The 19,612-nt window shown below is 43.8% G+C and overlaps 1 protein-coding gene across 14 annotated transcripts in view; it reads left to right on the top strand.

Annotated features, from left to right (window-relative positions):
* The window catches only part of CHRDL1 (chordin like 1), a 153,158-nt gene extending 134,097 nt beyond the window's left edge, over positions 1–19,061 (top strand). For 6 of the 14 annotated variants that reach the window (XM_088833752.1, XM_055438708.2, XM_055438711.2 and 3 more), the window contains exons 9-12: positions 3,291–3,500; positions 10,395–10,562; positions 12,556–12,645; positions 16,742–19,061. In XM_088833752.1, coding sequence (XP_088689878.1) covers positions 3,291–3,500; positions 10,395–10,562; positions 12,556–12,645; positions 16,742–16,872 — 599 coding nt within the window. In that variant the 3' untranslated portion in view covers positions 16,873–19,061. The remainder of the gene's footprint in view (positions 1–3,290; positions 3,501–10,394; positions 10,563–12,555; positions 12,646–16,741) is intronic. The other 8 variants (XM_055438715.2, XM_055438714.2, XM_088833754.1 and 5 more) reach the window with 4 other exon arrangements.
* Positions 19,062–19,612: the final 551 nt, after the last annotated feature.

Below are 19,612 nucleotides of genomic sequence, written 5' to 3'. Positions count from 1 at the left end.
CATCCAGTCTACCATGCCAGCATGGACAAGCAGCTCCAGGGGACTGTCAGTCCAAAGGCCATAGTTTATATTTCAGGCATATCTGTCCTTACTTAAGGACAAAAGGTGAAAAAGCAGTGAATCTAATGCACCATCCAGCATTTTATACCTTGCCCCTGGGGGTTGAAAGTCATTTGGGAAAGTTCACTGGGGCTTTAACAAGATGAAAGGTGGTTTGTTTTCCAGCCGGACACCCAATCTTCAAAGGTACTCGGCTTCTAAATTTCTCATCCGAACCTTCGAAATAGCAATTCTTACCCCTCGTTGCCCCAGCTTCTCCTGAGACTCTTGTTGAGGGTACTTATTCCAGGCTCCACTCGCAGGGATTCTAATTCATAGGAGGAGATTGTGCTTAGAAATGAGTAATCCAGTGAGAAATCCAGAAACCTCCTGGCTGAGCCATAGGCAGACTGATTAGGTTAGTACCACGGTGTAGCCCACTCGGATGACCAGCTGACTACAGCAGGCACCCACACAAATCCACAGCCCCTTTCCCTCTTGCACATAGTTCTCCACCGAGACCCTGCACCACATCTCCCTACCCCACCAGTAGTGGGGTGGGGGGAGAAATTCAATCAAACAATTGACTGCTTCTTATTCTCTAGGCATCCTGTCAACCAGCTCATCAGAGCACAAGCTCAGCTGGTTCCTTATTATGAAACCACAAACATGTTTTGTTTCCTTTAAAAGAAAAACAAATCAAAGGCAGTTCTCTGAATGGGTTAAAAGTAATAAATTATTAAACCAAATGATTGAATAACATGGGTGAAAAACAATCCGTTAAAAGAACCCCTACTATAAATCTCAACAAAGCTAGTCAGGCCAAAGCTAGTTGATCACATCTGTTACTAGTTAGATGTAAATTTCAGATTACAGATTTAAAAAAAAAATTTAATTGCTTTTGAAACTAAGAGGCTTAAAAGAAGAACATTCAAAATAAAACTCTTAATAAAAAATGGTGATGTATTAGCAGAATTGGAAATATTTACTATTGATCTGGGTTTGATTTGAAATTTATTATTTTGAAATTCCAGGGCATTCTGATATGAATTTATGAAAGGAGGAGGAGTTTAGGTAAAGATGCAGTTTGATTTTCAGTCCTAAATTGCCTTGAATAGATTCCATTTGCTCTGAAAGAATTTCAAAGTCTTAAAAAAACAGGAGGGGAAACGGACTTTGAAAAATCCTAAATCCCATAATTTCCACAGACTTCTTCATTTTCAGGGCAGAGGCTCATCCCTTCATTTCTCTACAAAAGCCCCAGATGGTTTACATTTATTCGTTACCCCCATTGATTTGGACTCAGCCCTTCTCTCCTGACCTTTTTCTGTTATAGTTCATTGGAAAGTCACTTGTCCCCACCTCCAACTCCCAGCACCCCAGCTGGATGACTCAAAATCATCTTGAGAATTTGTTGGTGAGGAGAAGGCTGCGTTTTACCCTAGAGAATTGATCTCACTGTATTACCCTTCAGAGTGTAGGCTTTCACCTAGTCTGGATGATTCCCCTAGTCCAAATGTTTAGGGGAGAGGTAACCTGGCTCTCCATCACTGTGGGTCCTGCCTGCCGTGCTCCTATCCCTCCTGCTGACAGCATACTCTTCTGAGATACATCTCCTCTGTCCCTTGCTAGACCCCAAAAGGAGAAACAATAAGACCCCATCATTCTTGAGTCCAGCCTAAGTTTTCCTGAAGCAGAGTCTGCACCCACGTGATCACATTGTCCAGAAGGGAATGCCACTGTCTGGCGAGGAGAGAGAAGAGGGATGGACGGGAGAGAGAATAACACATCTGGTCCATCTTGTCCTGTGATTCCATCCTCAGTTTATCTCTCTATAATTCGGTTCCTCTCTGGTTTAGGTTCTTTGAAATCTTTACATAGATTGACCTGTTAGAGTGCCTAGTACTCAAGCAGCTCTTGCAGAGGATAGGGAAAGGCAGCCAACATCGTCCGTATTTCCTAATGTGACCCAGTGGACTTGATGAGAAAGAAATAGCCCAGTGAGTCATCCTTCTGAGGCCATTGTCTTGCAGCCAAATCAGTCAGTTCCTAGAAACGCCCCAAGTGGGGCTCCTTCTCCCACCCTTGCCCCGCCTTAAGTGATAGGACCCACCCTAGAGATGTTGTTGATTTCAATGCCTACAGGTCTCCCCGGGTATGATGAGGTGATGGGAATAATGAGAAACACACCCAGTCCCCGTCGTGGCTGGAAATCTCCAGAATGTCTCAGCACTTTCCAAAAGGAGAGAACTCATTGTCAGACCTCCCTGTTTGCAGCATGGGCAGGTCTTACACCGGCGCCTAGCTCTGTGCCTTGCCTTAGGAGTCAGATATGTTTTGGTTGGTTTGCACTGAAAGTTGTTCCTCTGACCCTTTCCCTTCATAGGCCACACGGCCTGCAGCCTAAATGCTTGTTCTTGCAAGCCCCAACCCCCCCCCCCGAAAAAAAACATGGAGCTGGTGACTTCTCTTCCACTCAATAAATGTGAGACCATCAAAGGGTAGCTGGAGGGCAGGCAGTGATTCACTGTAGCCAAATCTCTATAGCCACTATGAAGAGATGGGATGTTACCAGAAGATTAGAGGCAAAAAAGGCTACCTTCCACCATTTACCCAGGAGGGGTGGGTCCTTTCCCTCTCAATCTTGTCTCAGCACCTTCTTTCCCATGTCAGAGAGTAAGCTAGCACTATTAATCTCCATACCCACCTGTGTTACGAGATCAGATTCTCACAGCATTTGACCTTCTGAAGGGATTTGCATCAGGATTTGGAAAAACTCGGCACTTTGAGAAGAGCAGTAGTGTTTGCTTCTAGCCTCCCTGGGCAGCAAACCTTCCTGGGAGATTTTCATGCCTAGAAGCACATCCACTTGGGCCATCCCAATACTCTATGGAACTGCAGGTCTGAATGCAGTATTCTAGCAGAGGTTCCTTATCAGACACCCAGGACACATAGAACTCTGCTTTCATGCATCCATTCATTCCTATTTAGAAGATATTTATTGATGACCTACTATGTGTCAGGCCCTTGTGGGCATCCAGAGGCCTGTTGAAGATCTGGAACAATTGCTGACAGTGGAACAAGGTCCATGCTCTTTTTGGTTACAGAAGCTGCTCTGTGAACTTATGTCTATGGCCACGACAAGAATGAAGGATGCTTGATGTCTTAAGGGGTTCAGGGCTTGGGCTCTGAGTACAGGGGCCCATTTCAGCTCCCTAGCCTTTAATTTCCAGTCCTGCGTTCTCTTCCAGTGTGTGTTTCCAATGGAAAGACCTATTCCCATGGCGAGTCCTGGCACCCAAACCTCCGGGCATTTGGCATTGTGGAGTGTGTGCTGTGCACTTGTAATGTCACCAAGCAAGAGTGCAAGAAAATCCACTGCCCCAATCGATACCCCTGCAAGTATCCTCAAAAAATAGACGGAAAGTGCTGCAAGGTGTGTCCAGGTAAAAAGGCAAAAGGTGCGTTGGTTGGAAGCCCTGCCTTTGGTTGACCAAGATTCCCCACATAGTCATCCTCAATGTTCTTTGAGCATGAGAAACCTGCCATGTAATTGTAATAGTAATAGTTCTACTAATAGCTAATAAGGAGCTACATTCACTTCCCTTTTTTTTCTTATATTGATATATATTTATTTTTTATTTATTTAAAATATAAATTTGTTTACATGTGTTCCCCATCCTGAACCCCCCTCCCACCTCCCTCCCCATCCCATCCCTCTGGGTCATCCCAGTGCACCAGCCCCGAGCACCCTGTATCATGCATCGAACCTGGACTGGCGATTCGTTTCACATATGATAATATACATGTTTCAATGCCATTCTCCCAAATCATCCCACCCTTGCCCTCTCCCACAGAGTCCAAAAGACTGTTTTATACACCTATGTCTCTTTTGCTGTCTCCCATGCAGGGTTATCGTTACCATCTTTTTAAATTCCTTATATATGCATTAGTATACTGTATTGGTGTTCTTCTTTCTGGCTTATTTCACTCTGTATAATAGGCTCCAGTTTCATTCACCTCATTAGAACTGATTCAAATGCATTCTTTTTAATGGCTGAGTAATACTCCATTGTGTATATGTACCACAGCTTTCTTATCCATTCATCTGCTGATGGACATCTAGGTTGCTTCCATGTCCTGGCTATTGTAAACAGTGCTGCGATGAACATTGGGGTACACGTGTCTCTTTCAATTCTGGTTTCCTTGGTGTGTATGCCCAGCACTGTGATTGCTGGGTCGTATGGCAGTTCTATTTCCAGTTTTTTAAGGAATCTCCACACTGTTCTCCATAGTGGCTATACTAGTTTGCATTCCCAAACTAGTATTTATTGCTTGTAGACTTTTGGATAACAGCCATTCTGACTGGCGTGAAATGGTACCTCATTGTGGTTTTGGTTTGCATTTCTCTGATAATGAGTGATGTTGAGCATCTTTTCATGTGTTTGTTAGCCATCTGTATGTCTTTTTTGGAGAAATGTCTGTTTAGATCTTTGGCCCATTTTTTGATTGGGTCGTTTATTTTTCTGGAGTTGAGCTGCAGGAGTTGCTTGTATATTTTTGAGATTAATTCTTTGTCCGTTGCTTCATTTGCTATTATTTTCTCCCATTCTGAAGGTTGTTCACTTCCCTTTTGAAGGGCTGATAAAGTGGTTGCTTGGAAGACATTGACTTACCAGAAATTGGCTGGGGATTTGCTTGTGTCTACCACACCTCTGAACCCATGTAGCCATAAGGACCAAACTTAAACCTTGCTTTTCTAAATCCTAGAGAAGTTAGGTTGTTGTGATTATTAGGAAGGACAATAGCCTCCTTTGTTAATATCACCATTTAACTTGTCAAAGCACAATTACCTCCCATTTTCTCTTGCTGACAGTACTAGAAATGGATGAGGTACAGTGGAAGGAGAGTGTGTGACTTTGGAAATGTGCCAGGTCAGTTGATATCCAAGCTTCCTTCCAATACTAAAATCCTATGATATTATCATTTCCCTATTAAAGAAAAGAAAATTAAGGTGTGTAAAGTGAAGTGACTTGCCCAGAGTCACATAGATAATAAAACCAAGGCTTGGACCCAGGTCGCTTCCAGCCCATTGTTTTTTCCAGGCCAGTAGAAGATGTGAAGTGTTGTGTTTTTTTTTTTTTTAAATAAAGGCAATCAATTAGTTAAACGGTGGTTTAGATACATGAGCTAGAGAAAAACACAGTCCATAATATTGGGGTTGATAGAGTACTGGATTGGTAATCAAGCATTCTGGCCCTGGCTCTGCCACTGGTTTCCTGTGGGACCTAGAATGAGTCACTTCACCTCTCTCAGCCTTAGTTTCTTTCTCTGTAAAATGAGAGAGTTAGAATAGATTTCTTATGGCTTTTCCAGCTCTAACATTCTAGGACTGAATTAATTAGTCACTTCCAGGCACATGAATTTATCATTTCTTGTGTTTACCTGCAAAGCATTATTGAAAACATAGATTTTAATAAAAAAGAACAAATGTTTTAAAATGTAGGCAAAGAGTTAAATCATTTATTCAATTTAGGCAATTCCTCATGAGTAGCAGGTAAACACGAACTTAGTCAATGTATATATGTATTTTGAGCATCTTCATGTAGGACAATGGTTCCCAAACTTCTCTGCATGTTGGAATCCCCCAGAGAGCTTCTAAAAATACCTATGTCTCATCCCCAGCGATTGTGATTTAAGTCATTTGAGGTGTACCCTGGGATTTGGAATTTTAGAATACCCCCAGGCCTTCTTGTCTGTAATTTGCAGACAACTTTGGGATCCACTGCTGGAGGCTCAGGTTGGTTTATGGTCTTGCTAATCAAAGTATGGTTTCTGGACAAGCAGTGCCTGGGAGCTAGTTAGAAAGGCAGATTCTCAAGTCCCACCCCAGACCAACTGCGTTTCAACAAGGTTGCCCAGTGATTCCAGTGCACATTAAAGTTTGAGAAGCACTGATGTATAGCACAAACAAAATCTTTCTTAATGTAACAACCTTCATCTTCCAAAGTAAACAGGGGGCAACGTGTGGGTAGGAAGGCCAGGAGCTACCTGATATGGAGTGGAGGATTGGGGCATTAAGGTTGATGATGAGAGTCACTTAGTAGGGACAGGGAGAGAGTGCATTCTGTGGATATGAACATGGCGGCCACCCAGCCACGATGACCTTATAACTTCCAAGTTTACGATCTCACTGGAATCCCAAGCCTTTTAGTGTCACTTAGAAGTAGGTCCTGGAGAAGGCAATGGCAAGCCACTCCAGTACTCTTGCCTAGAAAATCCCATGGATGGAGGAGCCTGGTGGGCTGCAGTCCGTGGGGTTGCTAAGGGTCAGACACGACTGAGCGACTTCACTTTCACTTTTCACTTTCACACATTGGAGAAGGAAATAGCAACCCACTCCAGTGTTCTTGCCTGGAGAATCCCGGGGACGGGGGAGCCTGGTGGGCTTCCATCTATGGGGTCGCACAGAGTCGGACACGACTGAAGTGACGCAGCAGCAGCAGCAGCAGCAGAAGTAAGTCCACCAATAGTGTTTTCTCCTGTCAAGGGTCTAACACCTAGAATCATAAAAGTAATAGAACAAGATAATTTCAGACACAAAATAAGTACTTCCTAGGCTACCCAGGTAAGTTAATCCCTCCTGCTATATAATATTCCAATTTGAATCTCACACCGTCAAACCAAATCCCATTTCTTTGTATGGTTAGGATTGGATGGGTGCAGGTGATTCAAATAAGAGGGAAGGAGTCATAAGGGTGTGAGCACAGGACACAGAACAAGTGTTGCCTTTCAGATTAGTGGCATTTATTCAAATCTTTATGTTTATCTTTTTCTATATAAAAAAATTATTTATTTTAATTGGAGGCTAATTACAATATTGTGGTGGTTTTTTACCATACATCAATATGAATCAACCATGGGTGTACATGTGTCCCACCTTATACACTTTGGCTAAGCAGTTCTACTAGAAATCTAAAGAAAGTGATCAGAGACATACAGATATATACAAACAAGGATTTTTACTGCAGTGCTGTTTACCATAGTGAAATATTAGAAACAACCTGAAAGGCCACCAGTTTGGAAATGGTTAAATAAATTACAGTACATCTACACTGTGCTGTATTATACAGCCATTAAAAGTCACCATAGAACAGGATTTAATGGCACAGAAATATGCTTGCAATACATCTATTAAGTACAAAGAACAAGCTACAAAACAATGTGTAGTTATGATACCACTACTTGTGTTTATGAATAGCGTTGATAATATGCTTAGACCAAAAAAACAAAAAACAAAACTGGAAGGACATATGGCAGAATGTAGCAGTGGCCATCTTAGGGTGACTGGATGATGGGCAATTCTTATTTTCTTCTTTTTGTTTATCTGCATTTGCTAAATTTTCAGCAGTAAATGTGTATGACTTTTATAACTAGAAAAAGAAATAAAGGCTTTTATTTTTTGAAACTGCTCTCAGAATCCCAATTGGCAATATCTTAAAGAGTCTCATTGACTAAACCTGTTTCTCTGGGAGAGTGGCTTTTCCCACTTTTCCGCACTGCTCAGACATGTAGAGATGGCAGACTTGCTCTGCAACATGGAGGAGAGAGTGTCTTGTCCCATTCTGTCAGCTGCCCTCAGTGGGCCACACATGGGTGTCTGTGAATTGTAAGTTTCCTCTGATAGTCATGTTTCCCTCCAAGAGTTGCTAGCCATGGAGGTGACTTCAGAGCCTCAAGGGCCATGCACTTGTTCATACAGCATGCAATCTGGAAACATATTCTGTGCCTACTGTGTGCAAGACACGGTTCCAGGCACTGAGAATAGGGAGATAAAGCAGACAGATGCAGGCTACTTGCCAACAATGCTCTTTACATCCTGGCAGGAGAAGAAAGACAATGAACACAAAACAATAAATTAATTTTCTGTGGTGCTGAGTACTGGGAAGAAAAAAAAAACACAGAGATCAGGTGAATGGGACAGACAGGGTGGAGCATTTTCAAAAGACTAGTAAGGGTCAGCATCTAGGAAGAATGACGTTGAGTAGAGTCCTGAATGATGTGAAGGGGTGGACATCCTCAGCCTCTTAGACAATGGCACAGAACACAGAAGAAAAGGAATAAAGGAGTGAGCAGGGAAGAGATTGACAGAAGAGAGAAGAGTAAATTCAGTTATTCATGCTGAGAACGGAAAAGAGAGAAAATTTGCAAATGATTTAGTCAAAAATTTTCTTAGAACAAATGATTGCAGGGCCCTCCAGTAACAAAGCAAAGCCAAAATATAGGATGTGAGTTTCACCTCTCTCTCTCTTGTCATTGCTCTGGTGGAGGCTGGCCTTGCTTTATGTATCAGTGGCCATCTTCAGAGTTGTGTTGGGCTTCTACTGCCTGAAGTTTCCCCAACTCACTCTCAACCCCACCATACCACCCCAATACCTGGAATTCCCATAATGACATATTCATTTTGGGTTACAGCAGGAAAAGCTTAAGACTTCAAGCTTGTTTCTCGGGCTGGGATAATACTAATACATCCCCTGCATCAGTCATCCCCACTTCTGTAAGGAATGGTTTCTCAGTTTCTTAGTTCTGGAGAGCTCAGGATATGAACGTTCTCGTGGAAAGTGGTAATGGCCAGAAATGACTTCAGGCGTGTCATGCTTCCCTGGAAGGAAATGAAAGTAGGTGAACACGCAGTGATCAGGAAGCACCTTGAAGTGAAGGGTGTGGAATGAAGAGGTTGCTGAGCAGGTAGTTCAAAAGACACGCTCTGTTTATTTACTCTTAATATTTTCACGTGCTAGCCTGGGTGAGTCACTAATGGATTTTGTTGTTTGTCGATCCCTTGTAGTGAGTAAATTAAGCTCTTGGAGGGGAGGGGTTATGGGACAGACTGACTTTTCAGGACACTGGGAGAAATTTTTAGCATATTATAGGTACTTGCAGCGCCTTCATGGATTTCTTATGGCAATTATAGCTATAGCTGATGAGCAGGATTTAACACATGAACCAGGCTCTCATTCTAAAGCTGGTAATTAATACACAGAGGTTCCTGTATACTCTGTGACTTCTTCCCCCCTCCACTCATTTGGAAAGTGCTAGCACACATCCCTTAATTACCTAGCATTTCACCAAAAAAGACCATCCCACCAAGTAATTAAATTACTGAAAAGAAAGACAAAAGGGGAAAGTAAGCTTGACTCTAGGATAATCTGAAAATTGTGTAATACAACCTGGAATCACCCAGAGAAGACTAGGATTTTGTCCTTATAGTGCCCAAATGGTGGTGGGAATGGGAGAGGTAATCAGGTCAGCAAGAGACATGCAATAGCAATTTGATTCCAAACTCTAGTCCAGATGCATCTGATTGGATAAGAGTGAATCCCCCTAATTAGAGTCACGGGTCCAAAGCACTCAACACCCAATGCTTTCATCAGATGTTCTTACAGATGGCTTCTGCACATATTCAGAATCTGTCAGGGTGTCCTCAGCTTTTCTTTGTTGTTCCTGATTTGAGAGTTATGCTTTAAATACACAGCCGAAGAGGGTGTTCATTACGAGGCCACTAAGAACTTAACTTACTGATCACCAACCAAGGGCAACTTCTTTTGGTAGGGGGCTGAGGAAAGAGGAGTGTAGAGCAGGAGGAGTGAGGGGGCTGGTATCCCTATGCCTGGAAGTTGAAATCCAACAATTTAGTTTACACTTTAAATGATCCATAGTTGAGGGATTTGACCAATATTTTTGTGTCTTCCAACCGTTCATTTGGCATAGTGTACATATGACTAATCTGACATCTAGGTTTTGGCACCGGTGTTGATCCGGTATTAGCATTCCCCTTGAAAACAAATCAAAGAGCATTCAGAAATGTCAGGCCAATTTGGATAGATCCTTTGGGCAAGTATATGCACATAAATGAATGTCATAAAGGTTTTCTAAGTATACCTAAATGATGTCAGGGAAGTTAACCAAGGCCTTCCATCAGCCCATTCCTTGGGTCTCTGTTGGCAGCACTGACCTAGGCCAACCATGATCCTGACCCAGCATGGAAAATCCTCTGTTCCCTTAAATGCCCAGCACCTCTGTATCTGGTCACATTCTTCCTCTTCGTGAAGCTCCACTTTTCAAGTGATGGTGGATCCATTGTGGGTTTGGGGCCAGTGTTCTGTCAGCACATGGACTTAAAGGTCATGTGCTCTTTTGTGTTGGTGGGATTTCTATCTCTGTATAAATGTCCTTGTAGATTGTCCACTTTTGATGCTTGTGCAGTGCTGTGAATGCTGAGATTACATAAATACACAGGTGTGCTTTGACTTTTGGAAAACCATGACAAATCTCTACTCACTTCCTGATTCCAGAAGAACTTCCAGGCCAAAGCTTTGACAGCAAAGGCTACTTTTGTGGAGAAGAAACAATGCCTGTGTATGAGTCTGTGTTCATGGAGGATGGGGAGACCACCAGAAAAATAGCACTGGAGACAGAGAGACCACCTCAGGTAGAGGTCCACGTTTGGACCATTCGAAAAGGTGAGCCAGATGACATTAATCTCTTCTTATTTTTTTTTTTGTAAGGGGGACACAGGGAAGGAGGGGAAGAGCACCTTCATTTTTCTTCAACCTGTTCCCCTGTTTTGGTCAGAAGATTTCCCATTTGCTTAGAAATGAATGCATGACTGACACAGTTGCTATTGTGCCCTTTAACTGTGACCTGGACTAAAAAGTAAGTATTGACCATAGGGGTTTGTTGTCTTTCTCACACAACCAAGGCTGGAGGAGTGGTTCTTAACCCTGGCTGCACATCAGACTCATTTGGGAAGGTTTTTATATACCAAATGCCTGATCCTACCCACAGAGAGTCTGACTAATTGTCCAGGAGTGGGGCTTGGGCTTAAGGGTCTGTTCAGAAAGCTCCACGGGTGATTCTAGTGTACAGCCGGGACTGTAAACTTCCCAAGTGTAGTCTACTGTTGTTTCCAAGATGAAGCTCAACAGACATGAAAATGCATTCAGTCAGTGCCAAGCAGAGTCTCGAATCATACTGGGACCTCTTGCCTCAAGAAAATTATAGTCTCACTGGAGGGACAATCCCAGGCACGAGGTCCGATTCCTTTCCTGATTACTCACATTGACTACCCAAGCAAGTAGGTTCATTGTGTACCTACTTCTATTCAAATCATCCCATAGCTGCAAGACTAAGGCCGATCTAGTCTGGTCAAGTTTTCAAGGAATCCAAGTGTAGAGGTGACATTTCAATTGGGAAATAATGCACATCCTACTGCAACTGGATCCCACCTAAGGCTCGAGAGTGTCAAACTCAAGTAAGTTTTGGCATCACACAGGGTGCTAGGGTGAGACACAGCTACGTTGCCCCATCCAAGAAATTTGAGTGCAGTCAGCCAAGGGGAGTATCTAAACACTTGTGTTTCTAACAAATAGCTGGATGCTGCTGCTACAGGCAGTACTTGGACCCATCCTTTGAGGAACAACTGCTCTAGTATTTGTGGACCTTTTTTTGTCTCCCTTCTTTCTCAAAAGAATAGGAACTTCTCTCTACCCCTTTAAAAATATGCTAGAACACACATATAAGGCTCAGCACTATTTATTTTTGCTTTTGACCTAGGAATGTTGGTTTGCCATCTCTAACTCCTTAGCTCCTTAGTCACCAGGACTAAGCACTGTTCTGTTGGCTTCCCTGCTGGCATTGCCCCACAGAGGGTTGTGGATGCTTTTCAACTGGTTACTGTCACCTCTAAAGAACCTGTGTACACAGCACTGGGTCATCAAAGATCTGTGAATGCTGGACAGAGGAAAACCCAGGTTCCATATCCACTGCTCCCTGTAGACCTCTGGAGGATTATTTAAGTGGGCTGGTAACATTGTTCCTTAACTGCAAGGCAGTTTTCAATTGTTCACATGTTATTCTGATGAAAGCTATTTGGGCAAGGTTGAGACTGTGGGAGCCCGGTTATTTTCACTCTGCCCATTTTTTATAAGGGAAAGCGAAAGGAGCTATGATTGCTTCCCAAAGGAAAATATGCTTTCTGGGGTGTTTAGGAAGTGGGATGGCTTCTCCATTTACACAAATGACCCATGTGCAAAGCCTGCTTCAAGTTCTCACTGCCGAGCCAGGGGGGCAGCCTGTGTCTTGGCAGGGACATAGCCAACTCAGACTGGGGGCAAGGGCAGAATGTCTAATACTGCTTTTGGCTACAGAAACTCCAACCAGCACCCATACTTGATTCCCCATGGCTTTCCCCAGGAATGGGTCCCATGGTCAGCAGCTCTGTCTCCCTTATCTCCATCCTCTGGAGAACCAGGGGGAAGGTCAGTGAGCCAAGAAAACAAAAGCAGTCAATTATAACCCTTGAGTCAACCAAGTTCCTGGTTAAGCACATTACACAGCCCAGCTTGAGACTCCTAAGCCCCAGAAATGAGATGATATGCTTAGTTCAAGCAGAAAACAGCGTTGCTGGTTCCAGACAGCACCTGACCACCTGCCTGATTTTTTGCTTGGCCCCAGGCATCCTCCAGCACTTCCATATTGAGAAGATCTCCAAGAGGATGTTTGAGGAACTCCATCACTTCAAGCTGGTGACCAGGACAACGTTGAGTAAGTGACAACTGTCTTCACTCCTCCTTGGAAAACACATCTAGTTGTCCACGTCTTATCTCCCAGACTGAAGTACCAGCTGTGTTCTCACTGAACAGGAGCGATGCTCCACATCAACTTTAGAGAGACTATTTTCTCTCTCTCCTCTGGGTGATAAACCCAGAGTCTTAAGAGGTTCCGAGGTCTGGTCTATCCAGATGTGGAGACCTCACATCTGGAAAGCTATGACCTCACTTGTGGGGCTGAGAGAGACAGAGAGAAGATGACTGCATATCGATTCTTGGGTTTTCTCAAAGTTCTGTTTAACTCCTTGGAACTGCCCTGGTGGTCATGTTTCTTTAAAAGCACTCAAGCCTACTAGCGACTCTCCCACTTTCTACTCTAGGTGGAGCCTGGGACTAGATCCTGCTAGGCACTGAGGGAGGGTGGGAGGTGGGGGCAGGGGTGAGAGGACTTCTAAAGGAATAAAAGGCACAGAATTTCTATCCACTGGGAATTCTAATGGGTGAGACAGAACATGAAAGTGCGTTCATTATGAATTAGTATACTTCTGAAGAGTTAAATATGTAAGTGTTCAGGGGAATCTGCGAAAAACAATGAGATGAGAGCCAGGTGGGCTTAGTCGGGGAGGAGGTGGGTTTTGAAAGAGAAGGGTGTGACTGGGCAACAGGTCAGGAAATCAGTCCAAGGAGAGGGTACAGCCTAAGAGAAGACTCAGATAGGAGCAAACAAGAAATGTGGGTGTGGGTGACAAAGACTCACAAAGGCCACATAGGTTGCACAGAAAGGTGAGACAAGTTGGAGGTAGGAAGTAGAGGGCCTGGAAGAAGCCAGTGAGAAGTTGAGATAGCAGGCAAGGAGCCTGGGTAGTTGCTACAAACTTATACACAGTGTATCAAGTGTATGAAGATGGTGCCTTGGAAAGATGTTTCTTGGCTCTCAGATGCATTTATTAAGCATGTATGACTTTGAGAAGCCATATTCTAAAGAAGCCAGTTGTTGTTCCATCGCTCAGTCACTCTTCATGAACCCATTGACTGCAGGACGCCAGGCTTCCCTGTCTTTCCTTGCTTAGATTCATGGCCATTGAGTCAGTATTGCCACCCAACCATCTCATCCTCTGTCGCCCCCTTCTCCTGCCCTCAGTCTTTCCCAACATCAGGGTCTTTTCCAGTGAGTCAGCTCCTCACATCAGGTGGCCAAAGGAATGGAGCTTCACCATCATTCCTTTCAATAAATATTCAGGATTGATTTCCTTTAGGATTGACTGGTTTTATCTCCTTAGAGTCCAAGGGACTGTCTAAGAGTCTTTTCCAGCACCACAGTTCAAAAGCGTTAATTCTTTGGTGCTCAGCCTTCTTTATGGTTCAACTCTCACATCCATATATGACTGCTGGATAAACCATAGCTCTGACTAGATGGATCTTTGTTGGCAAATTGATATATGCCACACTAAGAAGTTGTACTTGATCTCCAGACCAGAGAACCCCAGTGGCGGTTTTTAAGCAAGTGAATGATGCATTCATATCTGATTTTTAGAAAGTGACACTTGCTATATGGGGTGTAAAGTGGGTTTCTAGCGAGAGAGCTGGTGATCATCTGTAGGAAGCTGTTAGACTGTATTAAGTCAGTTAGACAGGGGAGGAGGGGTCCCTGTGAGGGGTGGAAGTTGCACCATCAAGATCAGGAGCAAAGAGAGAAATGAGTTTAGAATGACTCCAATATTAGCAACTTTATAGATTGAGTGAAGAGTAATACCATTCACCAGTAGGAAACTGGAGAATGAGAATTGGTGAAAAAAAATGAGTTTTATTTGGAACATGTTTGAAGTCCATCTGAGCAGAGCTATCCAGTAGGCTGTTGGACATAGGATTGGTAAGGTCAAGTGTTTATTCTGCAGGAGATGAGTAGACAACTAACTAGACAGCAGGAGAATTCAGACGGAGTTGGAAGTTCCTGTGAGTCTGGAATAAAGGAGGCAGAGTCTAGGATCCCACGATCAATAATGTGACTTTTGAAATTACCAATTAATTTCAGAGAACATATTTTTCTTCATACTGTGAGCCAGGCATTGTGCTAGGCAGTGGGGCACTTGGAAGATGATTTAAGCAAACTCTTCCCATCACAGTTAGCATTGGGGGTGTATAATGGAGGTAGATGATGTGTTCCTCTGTGTGCAGCTGAAGGCAGTGAGTGATGAGATGATCCTGCAGAGTCACCTGGGGACAGAGAAGTGCAAGCTTGACCCTGTGTATAATGTGCCTGTCAGATCCTGGTGCACTGCAGGGCTTTGGTGGAAGCTGCTTTCTTATATGACCCATCTCCCCTTTCCCATCAAATCTGAGAGACTAGGGAGAAGTGAAGAATCCAAGTGAGAGAGGAGCAGCAAGATGGGAGGCTATAAGGAAGGGGGACATGATCTCCTGTGGTGAGAGAAAGAAAAGAGGTTCAATGTCAGTTCTGGATTAAAACGAGCTTGCTGACCTTGGACAAGAGGTTCTCCAAGTGGCAACATTATGGGGATAAAAGGAAGACTGAAGAGGGTATGCAGGTGGGCATTTTGTTAGGAAGCCTATTTGCCAGAGCAGGATGATAGCAGGGGAAGGAAAATCATGCCACGGAGGGACCAGGAAAGTTAGAAAAGGGATGGTTCAGAGACATCCGGTGATTTCCAGCACTCAGCACAGGGAACACGCTCAAAACCGCTTGCTCAGTTAGCATGGCTGGAGGGAGGATAGAGAAGTTGGTAGGGACACATTGGAAATGTGGACAGTTCTGGGGGAGTGCGGGAGAAAACAGGGACTGGAAGGGGACCAGAATAAGGATGACAGGAAATGGAAGGGATGCAGTTGGCCCAGAGCAGAGAGGGATCCCCTGGTGGATGTGATGCTGGAACTCCCCTGCAAAGCAGGGGAGGCTTGCTAAGGGTGGGATGAGGTCAGCATGTGGGCATAAGACAAAGCAGAGAGGAGAGTTGGGTTTTTTTTGTATATACTAATCAAGTTTAATGACAAGTCAATTTAAAAAAAAGATTGACTCAGTCTAAAATATATCAATAGATGAAGCAAGCACTGTTTTACCAGTTCTTTGCGAAGGGTCTTCAAGTTTCTGTGTTCTCATTCTTAGCATTTAGTATCCATTTAAATATATTTAGAGTGCTTTTATTTTATTTTTTACTTGGAGGAAAATTGCTTTACAATGTTGTGATGGTTTCTGCCATACAACAATGCAAATCAGTCATAATTATACATACATCTCCTCCTTCTTGAGCCTCCCTCCCTTCCCCGGCTCCCACCTGCCTAGGTCATCACAGAGTGCCAGGCGGGGCTCCCTGTGTTATACAGCAGCTTCCCAGCAGCTGTGCATTTTACACATGGTGGTGTATATATGTCGACACTACTTTCTCCATTTGTCCCACTCTCTCCTTCTGTCACTGTGTCCACAAGTCTGTTTCGTCTGCATCTCTATTCCTTCCCTGCAAATAGGTTCATCAGTACCATCTTTCTAGATTTTATATATATATATATATATGTTAAGAAACGATATTCGTTTTTCTCTTTCTGACTTACATCACTTTGTATAACAGGCTCTAGCTAGGTTCATCCACTTCACTGGAACTGAGAGGGGAGAGTTTTTGACAAAGGGTGACAGGAATAAAGAAACGAGCAGTAAACAATCAAGTAACCCAAACTAATATTCAGGCCTCAGAGAGTAAGCCAAGCCCCAGGAATGTGCCAGGCACAGGTCCCCAAAGTGCCTTATTTGACCTGCTGCCACCTAAGAGCTCACGCCCTGATAGTGAAGCAAGTCCTAAATGCTAAGTAGACGGTAAAAATTCCAAGAATAACACTTAGGTTTTACTCTTGGGATTCTGACAAATGCTGTATGTTGAAATGAAGACCCTGTGACCCATGTTCCATATCTGTCCCCAGGAACGTGTTTCAGGGTCTGTTTTGCTGAAAGTTCATGACGCCTATCTTCGAGCTCCCCTGACGGATCCGTGAGCATGCAGGGAAGGCTTGGGTGTGTCAGTTCTGCTCCTCATTGGCTCTGCCCTCCTCTCACATCTCTGGGCCACTTTGTGTTTGCCTTTTAGGCCAGTGGAAGATCTTCACTGAAGGAGAAGCCCAGATCAGCCAGATGTGTTCAAGTCGTGTGTGCCGAACGGAGCTTGAAGATTTGGTCAAAGTTTTGTACCTGGAAAGGTCTGAAAAGGGCCACTGTTAGACAAGACAGACAGTATTGGATAGAGTAAAGCAAGAAAACTCAAGCTGCAGCTGGACTGCAGGCTTACTTTGCTTAAGTCAACAGTGTCCTAAAACCCCAAACTCAAATGCAGTCAGTTATTCACGCCGTGCACAGCATAACTTGCTCCTTTATTGGAGTGGTATGTCAGCCCTTAAACATATCCTCCAAAGAGACTAGAAGAGTTTTGAATTCTCTGTGGGAGGAAGAGGGCTAGGACGCCACAACACTGCTCTAGTGTCTGGGAGAATCACATTTCTTTACAGGTTAAAGAGTAAACAAAACCGCTGGGTTTCTATCTAGAAAGTTATTCTAGTGAAAGAGAAGGGAATTGCTTAGTAGGAGTTCTTTAGTACAGAGAAAATATTAGTATGAAATTCTTCTCTTTAAAATTTAGAATGTCTTGTGTTTAAAAAAAAACTTCCCATATTCACACACACAGGTACACATACACATGTGCGTGCACACACACACTGAACTGCAGCCTTCATTCTGAGGCAAGACTAGTGTAGACTTTCCCCTTCTTTCCCTTGCCTGACTCCCAAGTAACATGGAGGCAGCTGGCACCCAGGAGGATAAATAAGGAGTTGTGAGCAGAAGGCTCTGCCCTTGGGTCTATGATGTGGTTGTTGATGGCACCGATTCTGGGAAAGAACAAGAACACCATTTCATGGCTGCCTTCACTCTGAGGTGGAAAAGAACTTTTACCTTATGACACCACTTCTCTTTTCTCCCTAAACCTCCATAAGGAAGTTAGAATTGAGTAAAACTTTTAGAAACTGAGTCTACATAAAAGAAAATAATTATTTAAGGAAAGAGTTGCTAGAAGTCAGTAAGGTCAGCCATGTGTTTTCAAGTCAACAAAACTCACCAATTAACAGCTCAATCCTCACTTATTGTCCTGAGGTCATAGTTCTCTAGTCCAAAAATTTTGGTTAAATGATGAAATTCTAGAAGCTTCTTAAAAGGGCAGCTTCTCTTCTCCAATTACAGGAGTTGGTTTTTACTTGGCAAAGGGACTCTGTCCTCCCAAGCTTCAGTTAGGAGAATTATCGCTCACTGGGGGAAATGGGGATTCTGATAACAATCCTTATCCTAAGCCTTCCTACCATTCTCCTCTCATGCACCATGCATGAACCTGAATCATGGATCCCAGTGAGGGCTGCTCCAAAAATGTCTCTTTGCAGCCTAATACCAGAGCCCGGGTGATCCATTCTGAGAGAAAACTATAAATTCTGAGGGAAAACTATAAATTCTCCATAAGCAGGAATCTCAAACCTGCTCTCTAGATTTATCTCCTCAGGGGGTGCCTGGATGAACTCTAGTGGATACTTAAATATTAAGGACCGAGAAATCCCATTTTTCCTACTCTGTAACCATAGGTAAGATGAACATTTTTTTGGTATTTGACACCTATAGGGAAAAAATGTAAAAGGTCCAGTCTTTATGGCAACCTGGCGTAAAGGAGTCTGTTCTCATCAAAGAGCCACGGAGGCCTGGTGGCCAGGCCTTCAGGGGACCAGCCCCTCAGACACAGGAGGGGAGGGGAAGGAAGGAGGCCATCCAGAGTATTAGTGGTGGGGGTGGGGGGTTGAACATTAAGCAGCTGCTGTCTCCCGCCCGGAGGTGGCAGTATTTCCATAGTGTGGAAACAAGTCATTGGAGCCTGAGGCAGTGGCGATTCTCCTTCTGATGACTCAGCCCCAAAACCTTCCCACCCAGGTGTTCTCTTAAAGCTCAACCTGAAGGGAACACCCAGGGAGCTTCCCTGGATAGACTGTTGCCCGCAGGCGCCGGGACACACCTTGACCAGGCATAGTGTGAAGCAGGAGCTGGGGTGCTGGGCGAGGCCAACGTAGAAACCCTCCAGTGTTTGGTGTTGCAGAGAGAGAAGAGGCCGAGCCGCCTGTGCTTAGTAGAGAGGAATGGATGTGGTTCTTCTTGTGTATTTATTTGTACCATAAACACTTGGAACAAGCAAAGCCCATAAGTACCACTTAGCAGCTGTAGCCATTTTCTAGTTAACTCATGTAAACAAGTAAGAATAACATAACAGTATTACCCTTTCACTCTTCTCACAGGACATGTACCTAAATAGGGTACTTATTTATGTAGTCACTGTATTTCTGGATTTTTAAATTAATAAAAAGTTCATTTGGAAAAATCCTGTGCAGGAATGTCATGTGAGTGATTGATTCTGGGCAGCACGGACCTTGGGCTGGGTATCCGGTGATGGGAGGGCCTGGCTTTTGCACACTCAGCCTGACACCCCTCTCACACTACAGCCTCGTGGTTAGGAATGAGAACTTTGCAGTCAGATGACCTGGGTTTTTAATCCCAGTTCCACACTTAGCAGCTGTGTCAGTCACCCCAGCTATAAAATGGGGATGATAGTGGTACCGTCGACCTTTGCCTGCAATCTTGCAGTGAAATTTAATTCCGTCAGTTCATGTTAGGTGATTAAACTAGTGTCTGGTGCATAGTGAGCATTTACTCATGGCCATGAATGTTCAAAAATGGCATGGCACTGAAAATGGCCATTGATTTATGGCTTCTATTTAGGCCAAGAAATTTAAGAGCCTGGGGACAGAAGGCCATTGACATGGGCTTCAAGAGGGCCTCAATTTTGGTTTGCTGCTCAGTGACAAATTTGCATAGGGAACGAAGTAAAAGTATTGTCACATATTTCGATCCAGACAAAATGCCCTCAAACTCTTCAGTC

The sequence above is a fragment of the Moschus berezovskii genome, chromosome X (genome assembly GCF_049115385.1).
Source record: "Moschus berezovskii isolate FMDL1 chromosome X, NW_MosBer_1.0, whole genome shotgun sequence".
Classification (NCBI taxonomy): domain Eukaryota; kingdom Metazoa; phylum Chordata; class Mammalia; order Artiodactyla; family Moschidae; genus Moschus; species Moschus berezovskii.
Note: the sequence above shows the minus strand (reverse complement) of the source record. Positions and strands in the feature narration are given on the sequence as shown.